At 40.7% G+C, this 13,424-nt stretch overlaps 1 protein-coding gene across 1 annotated transcript; it reads right to left on the bottom strand.

Moving 5' to 3' along the window:
• Positions 1 to 7,264: 7,264 nt before the first annotated feature.
• LOC114151006 (dimethylaniline monooxygenase [N-oxide-forming] 5-like) lies at positions 7,265 to 13,112 on the bottom strand. Its single transcript, XM_028027882.1, has 12 exons — positions 12,887 to 13,112; positions 11,967 to 12,100; positions 11,204 to 11,392; positions 10,947 to 11,112; positions 10,724 to 10,866; positions 10,433 to 10,632; positions 9,728 to 9,961; positions 9,466 to 9,587; positions 8,189 to 8,261; positions 8,041 to 8,110; positions 7,894 to 7,962; positions 7,265 to 7,279 (listed from the first exon to the last, which is right to left on the bottom strand). Exons 2-12 carry the CDS (start codon positions 12,096 to 12,098, stop codon positions 7,265 to 7,267), a joined length of 1,413 nt encoding a protein of 470 aa, XP_027883683.1. The 5' UTR covers positions 12,099 to 12,100; positions 12,887 to 13,112.
• Positions 13,113 to 13,424: the final 312 nt, after the last annotated feature.

The raw sequence follows: 13,424 nt of genomic DNA, 5'->3' as shown, positions 1-13,424 counted from the left end.
CAACAAATTGGCATGCAGAAAATAACCTACTCATAAATTCGAATCAGTACCATAACAAACAAATTGTTAAAATTAATTTGGAATTGGAGGAAGCGAGGACAACAATTAAAGGAATGCAAAATGATTATTGCAACATGCAACAATTGAAATTAAAACTAGAACGGAAGCGGGCCACGGCAAAAATTGATGCGGAAAAGTCTTTAAAAGAAAAGACTGAAAGACTGCTGTGCCTTACTAGGGAGAATGAGGAATTGAATAAGCAGATCGTGTCTTTAAAAATCAAGATAGACAGAATGGAATCCAGGGTGGAAAAAAACAAGATTGAGCCACAAATTGATCAACCCCAGGAGGAAGAAACACCAAAACCGAATATATTCCAGAGAGTTGGGCGTGTTTTTGTTGACATGTATAATTCGGGAACGCTGAGGTACTGGGTGCCACCCTGGATTTTTTAATTACTGACAAAAATTTCAGGTCACTGGAAGTAAGTATGGGGTTAGCAACAGTAGAGAGGGGAGCTTGGGGGGTTGCTGGTACCAGGATGTTTGGGGATAGCGACAGCAGAGAGGGGAGCTTGGGGGGTTGCTGGTACCAGGATGTTTGGGGATAGCGACAGCAGAGAGGGGAGCTTGGGGGGTTGCTGGTACCAGGATGTTTGGGGATAGCGACAGCAGAGAGGGGAGCTTGGGGGGTTGCTGGTACCAAGATGTTTGGGGATAGCGACAGCAGAGAGGGGAGCTTGGGGGGTTGCTGGTACCAGGATGTTTGGGGTTAGCGACAGCAGAGAGGGGAGCTTGGGGGGTTGCTGGTACCAGGATGTTTGGGGTTAGCGACAGCAGAGAGGGGAGCTTGGGGGGTTGCTGGTACCAGGATGTTTGGGGTTAGCGACAGCAGAGAGGGGAGCTTGGGGGGTTGCTGGTACCAGGATGTTTGGGGATAGCGACAGCAGAGAGGGGAGCTTGGGGGGTTGCTGGTACCAAGATGTTTGGGGATAGCGACAGCAGAGAGGGGAGCTTGGGGGGTTGCTGGTACCAGGATGTTTGGGGTTAGCGACAGCAGAGAGGGGAGCTTGGGGGGTTGCTGGTACCAGGATGTTTGGGGATAGCGACAGCAGAGAGGGGAGCTTGGGGGGTTGCTGGTACCAGGATGTTTGGGGATAGCGCCAGCAGAGAGGGGAGCTTGGGGGGTTGCTGGTACCAGGATGTTTGGGGATAGCGACAGCAGAGAGGGGAACTATCATTGTTTCCTCAAGAAATGCTTTACAAATGTCACAGTTAAGACTTTTAAGACATGCATATTAAATGTGCAGCTATTCACATGAAGTATTTAAAATAAGTTATGCTTTATGATATTTTCTTTGCAGAAAAGACAATAGAACAATAGTTAATTGAGAACTTTTTAAGCTCTTCTGGATGCAGATCAGAGCATGTTTACTTAGGGAATATTAGAGCAGTTTACCATATATTTATTTCTCTGTTTTCTTAATTAACTAAGTGGGAGGAGACATTAGAGAAGGAAAAGTGGAAAATACAGAATTATTAAAGTAGAAGTTTAAAGCATACCGTTGTCTTTCCCATTCACCCAGATTCCTTAGATCAGGGGATCAGGGGTCACCAACCTTTTAGAGACTGGTAATCATAAAACATTTGAAAACTATAAACATTGTGTTGTAATCATATATAAATATATATATATATATATTTATATATGATTACATGCTGCCTGATCATGTTAATGTTAGGGACTACTGATAGTAGTTATCAGTAATAATTTACCATGGCAGCTATGGCTAATTGCTATTATGTGATCAGAAGTTCTTAGTTCAGTTTTGAGTTTGATTCCCTTTTGGAGCTTTTCTGTGTGATTCTAAATTGCCCACAAGTGACTGAGAGTTTGGATTGTTGCAGCAGCAGCTGTACAGCTGGATGCACTGAGAGATTTTCCTTTAAATTAAAAAAAGAAAAGTTATTATATTTCTATTATCCAACCCTGTTTACTATTAACAAAATTATGGAGAAGAAAAAGTACTTTTGTGCCAAAACATCTTGTACACTGCTCAAAAAAATAAAGGGAACAGTCAAATAACACATCCTAGATCTGAATGAAAGAAATATTCTCATTGAATACTTTGTTCTGTACAAAGTTGAATGTGCTGACAACAAAATCACACAAAAATCATCAATGGTAATCAAATTTATTAACCAATGGAGGCCTGGATTTGGAGCCACAAAATTAAAATTAAAGTGAAATAACACTACACGTTGATCCAACTTTAATGTAATGTCCTTAAAACAAGTCAAAATGAGGCTCAGTATTGTGTGTGGCCTCCACGTGCCTGTATGACCTCCCTACAACGCCTGGGCATGCTCCTGATGAGGTAGCGGATGGTCTCCTGAGGGATCTCCTCCCAGACCTGGACTAAAGCATCCGCCAACTCCTGGACAGTCTGTGGTGCAACGTGACGTTGGTGGATGGAGCGAGACATGATGTCCCAGATGTGCTCAATCGGATTCAGGTCTGGGGAACGGGCTGGCCAGTCCATAGCTTCAATGCCTTCATCTTGCAGGAACTGCTGACACACTCCAGCCACATGAGGTCTAGCATTGTCCTGCATTAGGAGGAACCCAGGGCCAACCGCACCAGCATATGGTCTCACAAGGGGTCTGAGGATCTCATCTCGGTACCTAATGGCAGTCAGGCTACCTCTGGTGAGCACATGGAGGGCTGTGCGGCCCTCCAAAGAAATGCCACCCCACACCATTACTGACCCACTGCCAAACCGGTCATGCTGAAGGATGTTGCAGGCAGCAGACCGCTCTCCACGGCGTCTCCAGACTCTGTCACGTCTGTCACATGTGCTCAGTGTGAACCTGCTTTCATCTGTGAAGAGCACAAGGCGCCAGTGGCGAATTTGCCAATCCTGGTGTTCTCTGGCAAATGCCAAGCGTCCTGCACGGTGTTGGGCTGTGAGCACAACCCCCATCTGTGGACGTCAGGCCCTCATACCATCCTCATGGAGTCGGTTTCTAACCGTTTGTGCAGACACATGCACATTTGTGGCCTGCTGGAGGTCATTTTGCAGGGCTCTGGCAGTGCTCCTCCTGTTCCTTCTTGCACAAAGGCGGAGGTAGTGGTCCTGCTGCTGGGTTGTTGCCCTCCTACGGGCTCCTCCACGTCTCCTGGTGTACTGGCCTGTCTCCTGGTAGCGCCTCCAGCCTCTGGACACTACCTGACAGACACAGCAAACCTTCTTGCCACAGCTCGCATTGATGTGCCATCCTGGATGAGCTGCATTACCTGAGCCACTTGTGTGGGTTGTGGAGTCCGTCTCATGCTACCACGAGTGTGAAAGCACCACCAACATTCAAAACTGACCAAAACATCAGCCACACAGCATAGGTACTGAGAAGTGGTCTGTGGTCCCAACTGCAGAACCACTCCTTTATTGAGTGTGTCTTGCTAATTGCCAATAATTTCCACCTGTTGTCTATTCCATTTGCACAACAGCAGGTGAAATTGATTGTCAATCAGTGTTGCTTCCTAAGTGGACAGTTTGATTTCACAGAAGTTTGATTTAATTGGAGTTATATTGTGTTGTTTAAGTGTTCCCTTTATTTTCTTGAGCAGTGTATGTAGCGCACATCAGTGTGAGTCTGTGGGGGTCAAATGGCACCCAAAGCCTAAATCTTATTGGTCAGTTTGCTTTTTCTGTGAGCTAAAAATGATGAGTGGAGTTTGAACCTCCCGTAGTTCTAAGATCCCGCCAATCCTCCTCTTTCCGTGGATCTCACTGCTTCGCTTCAATGTCTTTATTATTTAGCATCGTTTGTGTAAAAAACAAACAAAAAAGGGTGCGCTGCTTTAGTGGTTTAGTTTTGTGCCGATTTTTGCGCGTTGGAGAGGTGGTTGTGCTCCTGCAGGTCAGGTGCAGTGATAGTTTTGTACCTTCCAATCTGTCAGACATTTTTTTTCAACATCTGCTTGTGTCAGCCAGCAGGTGACCCGTCAGCTGTTCAGTTCGCAAAATCACAAAAAAGCTAATAAACTGACAACCCGCCAGAACCGCACACTGTAAAAAGCTCAAGCAGAACCTGAGGTTCAAATGATGAGTGGTTCAAACTCCAGTCATCATTTTTAACTCACAGAAAAAGAAAACTGACCTATAAGATTTAGGCTTTGGCGTTCCCCACCTCACCAACTTAAAACTCTGAACTAAGAACGTCTGACCACAATACAGCAATTAACCATAGCTGTCCTTACTGATAACTATTGTGCATAGTCCCTAACATTAATATGATCAGGCAGCATGTAATCATATTTACTTAAATTAATTTTTGTTGTAAAGAAAATTTATGTCTGTATCAAACAAGTAGCCCTTCGTGTTACTCTGAACCTGTGAAGTAGCTCCCGGTCTCAAAAAGGTTGTGACCCCTGGTCTAAAAATAGCCAGACTTACCCTGATTTTATGTAAAAAGAAATCAACTGTTAAGTAGCCTACTATTTAAAAAAAAAAAAATGGTTTCCACTAGTATTTTAACCATTTTCTTTCTTTCCAACAAGAATCCAAACAAGTGTTTGTAGTTGGAAGTTCTCTTTTCCATGACATCATCTTCATTCCAAATTTCTAAAATCTTCAACATTTCAAGGTTAAAAAATTTGCATCCTTAACCTTCTTGAAAACACTGACTTGCAAAGCAAGTCAGTCACTGCCTCCATGCATTGCATGGCAGGCACCTATTGTTCCACACCCAATAGAACGTCTCTTTATTGGGGCCTAATATTAGCCTGCATTATCTTGTTATTTCAGGTTAAGGCACTGGCTTGCGCAGATAGTGCCTATCTATTAGCATTAGCCTTCAACCTAATGCTAATAGATAGGACTACAAAAACGCCATATCTCTAGTTCTAACACTCAATTAAAAGCAATTAAGAGCTGCCATTTAGAACTACTGGCTGTTTTGCCAGTAAATAACTCATTTAACCCAAACAACAATTCTATATGAAGCTTACTGAAAATTTCAAGATAAAAGCCTCAATATCCCTCTGAGGATAGTCACAGATTGACTTCCATGCATTTCTGAAAAATTTCTGAGCTCAGCGCACACCATATTTCTCTCATCGCTGTTATTACTGTGAGTGAGGTAGGGAATATGAATCGTGGTGCTATCGGAGACGACAAATAGCCCTCTCAGATGCTTCAAACGGTTTTCAAGTACGTATCACGGTTCGCGAACGGGAAGGAGTTGTTAGGACTGCTTTTTTCTGTCAAACTGGCTGACTCAAAGAAATGGAATTCTGTCAGTTGTGAGTGTCTGACAGACAGGCTTCATTACCATAGCAACAGAACAAAGAACAGGACAGAGCAGCTGATTAGGACTACAAAAACGCATCACTGTAGTTCTAACTATGGCAGAACATGCAGGTTAGAACTACAACATGGCAGAACTGTCAGTTACTACAGAGGAGGAATGAGCTGGCCTTTAGAACTACTTGTGTTTTGGGCATTTTATTTGATTTTATAGCTGATTTTAACCAACCATTGGTACACACAGGGTTAGTGTGGCAATTTTAAATTAATCTTAATAAAAATGTCAAAATAAAAGCCTTGACAGTTTTTACATCAGGTAATTGCTCTTTCGGGCATTATATAACTGATTTAACCCAATCACTGTTACTCATGGGATTAGTTTGGACATTTAAAATGAAGCTTACTGAACATTTCAAAATAAAAGCCTGATTATTCCTCTCAGGTCTTTCAGAAAAACGAACTACTTCAAACTATTAGAATTCTGTCTCTCCCTCTCTGCTTCATCACGCGACAGCTGAGCTGCTCTTTAGAACTACAATGACTCCAGGTTAGGACTACAACATGGCAGAACTGTCAGTTACTACAGAGGAGGAATGAGCTGGCCTTTAGAACTTCTTGTGTTTTGGGCATTTTATAATTAATTTTACCCAACCATTGTTACACATGGGATTAGTGTGACCATTTAAAATGAAGCTTACTTAAAATTTCAAAATAAAAGCCTTAATACTTCCCTCTGGTTACTGCACCGCCATAGGCGGGGGAAGGTTCAGCCCACAAAATTTAGCCGTTATAGTGCATCATGTTGTGACAAGACAATGGGAAAACGATGAATAATATATTGAATCAAATAAACTGGAAACGATATTGCCAGGAGAGAGACACCAAAGTGCTTTTCTCGTCCTTCTCGGAATTCTAAAAAATGCATAAACGTTAAAAAAAGGGAGCACAGAATTATAATTTCAGAACAGGTTTGAAATTTTGCAAAGATCACCTCAAAAAAAAAGTATTCTCTCTCCTTTAACTTTAGATTTTGACATGCAACAAATCACTAACTTTGGTCTTCATCATTCTTTTGTACCAACAGTAATTAATTATAAAGTGGAAAGAAAAGGAATCCTATTTTTAAGATTTTCTACAAATAAACTGTAGTTTTATTTGGTGTCTTCTTACCAGCAAGACTAAAATTTGTGCCTGTAAGTTACAACTTTTCACTACCTTATGGCGGTCTATCTCCCAAAACACAAAATAAATACTTTTAGGTTTGTGATTGTAACGTAAAAAGCCACATACATATTTTGCAGAAGGCAAATACTGGATGGGTGAAAGCTCTGCAGAGTTTAAAAGAGCGGTATTATGTAATTCCAGGCACATAGTGCAATTTTATTGCACAATAAATTAACCATGTTACCATCTAGGGGTGCACCGATTTATCGGCCAGCCGATTTCCTTAATTTTGGGAGATCGGTGATTGACCGATTTTTACATATGTAGCCGATCTTATCCACCGATCTTATCTAGCTTGGCAAAGGCCTAAGAATCAACCACTGTCCTCATTTGCTCTCCGGTAAAAAAGGTTTGACTGACAGACCGGCCCACCGACTTATGTCTGGACGTTTACAATTATCAACAGTGACCTCACTGTTGCCAACTCAACAGCATTTCAGACAAAAAATAAAATTGGAATCGGCCAATATCGGAATCGGCAGGTTAAGCTTTTTAAAAGATTGGTAATTGGCCATCAGCCAGAAAACTGCAATCGGTGCACCCAGTGGTTGTAAGTATCGAAACAAAGAAACTTGACTATGCAGTTTGACACCTTGTCTCTTTAAGAAGCTCCTTCTCTTTCTGACACCCAGCCTTCAGCATTACATTAATGCTGCTCAGACCACAGGGGCCGGCGCCCATCACTGCCACCTTCTGGTGGAAGAAGCTTTTAGCAGAGGGAATCCTGACCCGCTAGACCAGATTAAACTGCAGGAAAAACAAGACAGGAAGAGAAAAAAGTCAGGGAATGTGGTCTGATTTTTAATTCTGTTCATTTGAATGATGTGTAGCTTTAATTTGTCTGTGCAGGAGGTTCAGTTGCTTTAATGACTTAGCTGGTCCTGTTTTGTCATTAAAGACCACAAATCAGTGTTGGAAGGAAGATTTGGATCAAATAAATACATTTGAAAATATTGAGACATGTGAAAATGTGATCTTGTGCACCTGTTAATTTAAGACTTTCTCACATTCAGCTTTTGAGTTTGTTGATGACAACAACAAGAGATTAATCCTCCTCCCTTTAATTAATAGTCACAAAAAAATAAATCTTTGTATTTGTTTCCATCCACATTATGAAAGTTGAAAAGGAAACATGCAACATGTTAATAGACGGGAGAGAACAACCACTTGTTTCCTTTTGACCACAAGAGGGAGAAAGTAACCAGCAGTCAATATACAACTACATTTATAGAAATGGTGTCTATATTTTTTTAAACAACCCACTGAGTTTACAGACCGTTATTAAATTGTCTAACCACACTTTTAAAGTTGCAAAACTTAGAAAGTGATTTGATAACATGGAAACGGAGGCAGTCAGGTGCCCTAGGCGAACAACCATACCGGCGCCTCCGGTCAATAATTAGTCTCCAAAGATGTGGTTTAACACCAATCTGTGAGGAAAAGCTTATTATTATTTGGTTGTCTGTGTCTTAGATGCTGTAAACAACAAAGTGTTAGGACCTACTCACCTCCTCGGCCATGAAATCCAAGTACTGGATGAAATCAACTTGGAGAACAGCTTGTTGAGGGTTAGGAAAGCTTAAAAACCATAAGAAGGAATGTCAGCCAACTTATTTTGGCGTAAAAATCAACTTTGAGTGTGAGAATGATGGCTACCTGGGCAAGTTTAACCTCCTTTCAGTCTCAGTGACTTCAAGCATTTTCTGTGTCAATGGGAGACGAGTCAAACCTGAAACATTAAACATATCATCTTCTTCATCCCAAAATTAATTTACAGTGTTTTGCAATGATATACATAACGCTTGAACTTTTTTAGATTTCTTCTGAAAACCACAAACTTAAATGAAGGATTTTTTATTGGAATTCTATTTGATAGATCAATAATATAAAAGACGTTTTGAACTCTTTACAAATTAACTCAACCTGAGAATGGATTTGGTGGAAAACATTTGGGGACACAAAAAGTGCTGCCAGAATTTATCAGTTGCATTCATCTCTGGGCTTTGACTACACCATTCTAACATGATCGGAATTTGATCAAAGCCCTCGGCTGCAGCTGTATCTGAGGTCTCTGAGGTGTTGAAAGGTGAACCTTTGCCCCAGTCTCAAGTCATTTGCACTTTCCGACAGGTTTGGTAACACTTTATTTGACGGGTTGTGAATAAGACTGTCATAACCATGACATAACAACCTGTCATGAACATGAGTAAATCTTCATGAATATTTATGACTGTTGTCATAAAGTGTCATTCGGTAAATCATGACACTTTTAATACAAAATTGACATAATTCAAAATGTCTTCGTTACGACAACTTGACATTAACCAAGAAATCTTGATCTGACATAAATTTGTTACAAAAGTATTACTGATTAAACTTTAAAAATTATGTAGCTTTATGTTATTAAAGCTAAAGTTTAATTATTCACAACCCATCAAATAAAGTGTTACCACAGGTTTTCTTCCCCGTATTGAGCTCCCATTAACTCTGACCAGTCTATATGAATTAACATGATTCATGTTGGGAGTTATGGGAGAGCGCAGTGTTAGCTCTCTATCACACACAAGTGTTTTCCATTACATGTGTTTACTGTGTTGCCAATCTGTCCATTGTCAGTCCATCACAAGCAACAGAGAGCCAGAAAGCACATATATTCATACCTACGGACAATTTCAAGTTGTCTTTTTTTTTTTTTTGGACTGAAGGAAGGAAGACGGAGGGAGAATCCACACATGCATGTGGAGGAAACGTATGAGACATGTTCAGATTTTAATTTTTTTAAATTCTGAAAACCAATTTTGCAATTAGGAATTACCTTTTGTGGGTCTGTCACACACAACTATTTTAAAATACATTGACGTTTGTGGGTTTATCGTGTCAAAAGGGCTACGAATACTTTAGTAAGTCACTGTGTGTGTACATATTGTGTCTACCTGAAAACACCTTAACAGCCCAGCGGACCTGCATCTCCACAATCGGCATGATTGGTCCCCTCACTTGGAAAAAACCCATGACGGCCAGCGTGGGTTGTTGAAGAGACGGAGGAAACACTCTTCTGAATTATGAAAAAAAAGTAAATAAATCAAGTAATCTTTCATAATATCAAGCACACGCTTTACATCATGTTCTGTGATGTATCTTGTCTGTCCCCTTTAAGCAGTGAACCTTTCACTTAACTGTTCTGCATTGACTTACTTGTATAGCGTCAGCTCACTGTGTGGCCCTTCAGACAGAGCAGAGGGCAAGAACGGGAAGATTCCTTTATATCCTGTACAAAAGACCACAGCATCAATGTTGTCTTCAACTGTCCCGTCTTCGAATGTAACTCCTGAATCCTTGAAAGCTCGTATGTTGGGCTTCATGATAAGGGCTCCCTGAAGAATTCGACCAGGAAGATCATCATTGACCAGAGGCCTTTTGTCCAGAAGTCTGTGAAATAAATTGCAAAAGAGATGTTTATTGACATTTATTTGCAGGCTGCTGTGCAATAGCGCCTCTAAATTTTTATTTTGTTGTTCCTGTAGTTCTTTCTTTCCTAGATTTCATGTCTGGTGCTTGACCTTGTTTTATATTGTGTATAAGTTTTTTTTGGACCTTTTTCTTGATTTTTTTTTTCAGCTGAACTTATACACTATACTTTGAGGGACGTTTGAGATGCCTTTTCACCTATTGACCGGAAAATCTGGTGCAGCGCCCACATTGCCCAGCAGTCTGGTTCTGAATGATTGACCTCGTCGGTTGCAGCGTCAGTACCAGAGTGGTCTTCAACACTGAACTTAGAGAGGTCCACCTGGTATAAAAGTTTTTGTTGAGTGCTACGCTAATTTGTCTGCGTTGAATTCAGCTCCTGTTGTTTTTGAGCAATAGTCAAAACTAGTCGGTTGATTCAAACAGTGATACCTGTGTCTGGGCTTCAGACCGTAGAGTTCATGGTCATATTTCTGGTTCAGTGCTCTCTCTGCTGCCCAGTTGATTAAAGTCTTGGGGAGCAGCTGCAGCAGGAGGATGTTGAACCTGGAGATCAATGCCATATCCACGGGCAGGCCCCTATGGGCCATTCTGCTCATCACCCAGAACCCGTCCCGAACACTGAGAAACGTCTGAAGAGGGTGGAGAATATTAGACGTTGTCGTCGTCTCTCTTCGATTCTCAAACAACGTGGCAGTTCTCCTGTGTCTGTCCTGTTCTCACCTTTTCTGCAGATCTGCTAATCTCTACTGCAACATCCCCTCCGGAGTTCCCAAAGCCAACAACCACCACCCTTTCACCCCTGAAGGAATCTGCGTCTCTATATTCCCTGCTGTGAAGAAGCCTGCCGAGGAATGTTTCGTGTCCTGGAGAAAAAGATATGGCAAAACAGCTCAAAGGCAAAGGCTTTTATGATAGTTTAAATTTACTGAAGTAATCTTAATACCTAGAAAATCAGACAGGGGTAAGACCGGATGGGTATAGTGTCCTGAACACACCAGAACCGCATCAAAGATGTGTCTTTCTTCCTCGTTATTTTTGTTCATGGTCACTACGTCCCACTGACCAGACTCTGAGAAGTCTGGCCTTTGTGTAACGCTCCTCACAGTGGTCTGAAACGTGTGCAGAAACGCAAGCTTTAATGTAGAGATCAATTACCTTTTCATATTAAAAAAAAAAAGGCCACAATGAAACAGGACGGACCTGAAAGCGAATGTGTTGGAGCAGGTGAAAATGCTCAGCGTAGAGCCTGAAGTACTGCAGCAGCTGGGAGTTGTGCATGTAGTTGGGATAGTCGTCAGGCATGGGGAAATCGCTGAAGCACATCATCTCTTTGGAGGTATTTACCACCAGAGAGCGGTAGATGCTGGATCGATCTGGTTCTGGAGACTCCTGCAGGCGCAGAAAAAAATAAAAATAAAATAAAATAAAGCCGGGAGCTGTTAAAGAAGACCATTACTGTGCCTTACGCACTTACAAACACAAAAGATTGCATGATTCTGAAGTGGAAGAAAAAAGTGATACATTGAGTTCAATGTTTTTGTTTATGTAAATAAGATGGTTGCATTTATATTTAACTCCCTTTAAAGTGAACTGTTTAGATCAAACTCAGTGCAGCTGACTGCCTTCATTTATTTAACCATCCATTTGTGTGAAAGAAGGTCCTGTGGTAAGACAGGACCAAAATCAAGTCAAAAACTAACACTACACATCAACCTAAACCCAATTCTGTTAGAAAAAACAAGGTGGAAGCAGTATTGTGCTGTGGGAATGGGAAAAATAAAGTTGACCAGAGTTGATAGAATTATAGATAGAGCTAACTAAAATAAAAAAAGTAAAAATAAAAACAAATGCCTGACTTGAAAATGTATGTTTACCAAACAGCCGTAGGTTTTTCTTTGGTAAGAAGACACTTGGGTAGCAGCTTGACTAACAAGTTCTATCAAAATTACTCCACCTGTCTCACCTTAAATTTCCACAGGCCACCAATGTCATCACTACTTTCAAAGCAGACAGGGTCCAAGCCCTCCTCCAAGCAGACTTTGACACAGGCCAGACCCGAACTGCCTGCACCGACTACTGCCACACGGCGAACCATCGCTGAGGAGAAACAAGATTGTCAGAGAGGTTTCATCTTGCAAAGCAACGTTTCAGTTTTGCACAACAAAATCATCTTTAGGCAATCACTATATATATATATATATATATATATATATATATATATATATATATATATATATATACAGTACAGACCAAACGTTTGGACACGCCTCTTAATTCAATGAGTTTCCTTTATTTTCATGACTATTGACATTGTAGATTCACACTGAAGGCATCAACACTATGAATAACACATGTGGAAATATGCACTAAACAAAAAAGTGTAAAACAACTGAAAATACCCCTTATATTCTAGTTTCTTCAAAGTAGCAACCTTTTGCTGTGATTACTGCTTTGCACACACTCTGCATTTTCTTGATGAGCTTCAAGAGGTCGTCACCTGAAATGGTTTTCACTTCATAGGTCAACCTGCCCTGTCAGGTTAATAAGTGGGATTTCTTGCTTTATAAATAGTCATGAAAATAAAGAAAACCCATTGAATTAGAAAGGTGTGTCCAAACATATATATATATATATAGACGTATTGAGCACCCCTGGTTTAATCTGTCACTCTGCAGAAACTTCAATAAAGTTTTATTCAAAAGCAAAAGAGTTATGTACATCCTCGATGAGCTGTGAAAATGACACATCAAACACTAAAATCTGTGTGTTACTGAACAATACAAAAATGAACTTAGCAGCAGTTACGAACAATTAGTTATCATTACATGATTTCACTAGTATTAGCTTGCAAAGTATGTATGACAATAGACTTATTTTACTCACCCGGACTTCACAGAGACAGAGGCAAGACGTTGCCTTGCAGTTATTTAGCAACAATGCTCATATTTTTGCAGTCTGTGAGAAATGCTACGTGTGCACGACTGCTCTCTCCTTTTGTTGTAAGCTGTGTAAAAGCAAAATTGCAAAGCAGCCGGAAGTTTTGAAAGAGCCTTTAGAGCCTGTAAACCGAGCCGCTGCGGCGACGTCACCAGTTAAACAGTAAGGCAGAGGAGGGACTTTAACCCTCCGTGGTGCTGAGGGAACTATTTGCAGGGTTGACCAGATGGTACGCTTAAAATATTTTTTTTGCAAGATTTTAAACACACAAAGAAAAAATAAAACTATACACTGTGAACAACAAAGTAAGTTTTCACAAGGCATAAAAATCCTGTCCGTGTTCAACTCCGAGAAAATACTGATATGTCTTCTGGCTACATCAAATATTTGAACTAAACTAAACTATGCTAAGCTAAAATAAATTAAAAAAAGTTTTGTTATAATGCATTTTTTCACATCTGTTAAATTAATACTCTAAAACATG

Source organism: Xiphophorus couchianus, chromosome 9 (genome assembly GCF_001444195.1).
Source record: "Xiphophorus couchianus chromosome 9, X_couchianus-1.0, whole genome shotgun sequence".
Taxonomy (NCBI): Eukaryota; Metazoa; Chordata; class Actinopteri; order Cyprinodontiformes; family Poeciliidae; genus Xiphophorus; species Xiphophorus couchianus.
The sequence above is the reverse complement of the archived record's forward strand: the minus strand, read 5'-3'. Positions and strand labels throughout refer to the sequence as shown.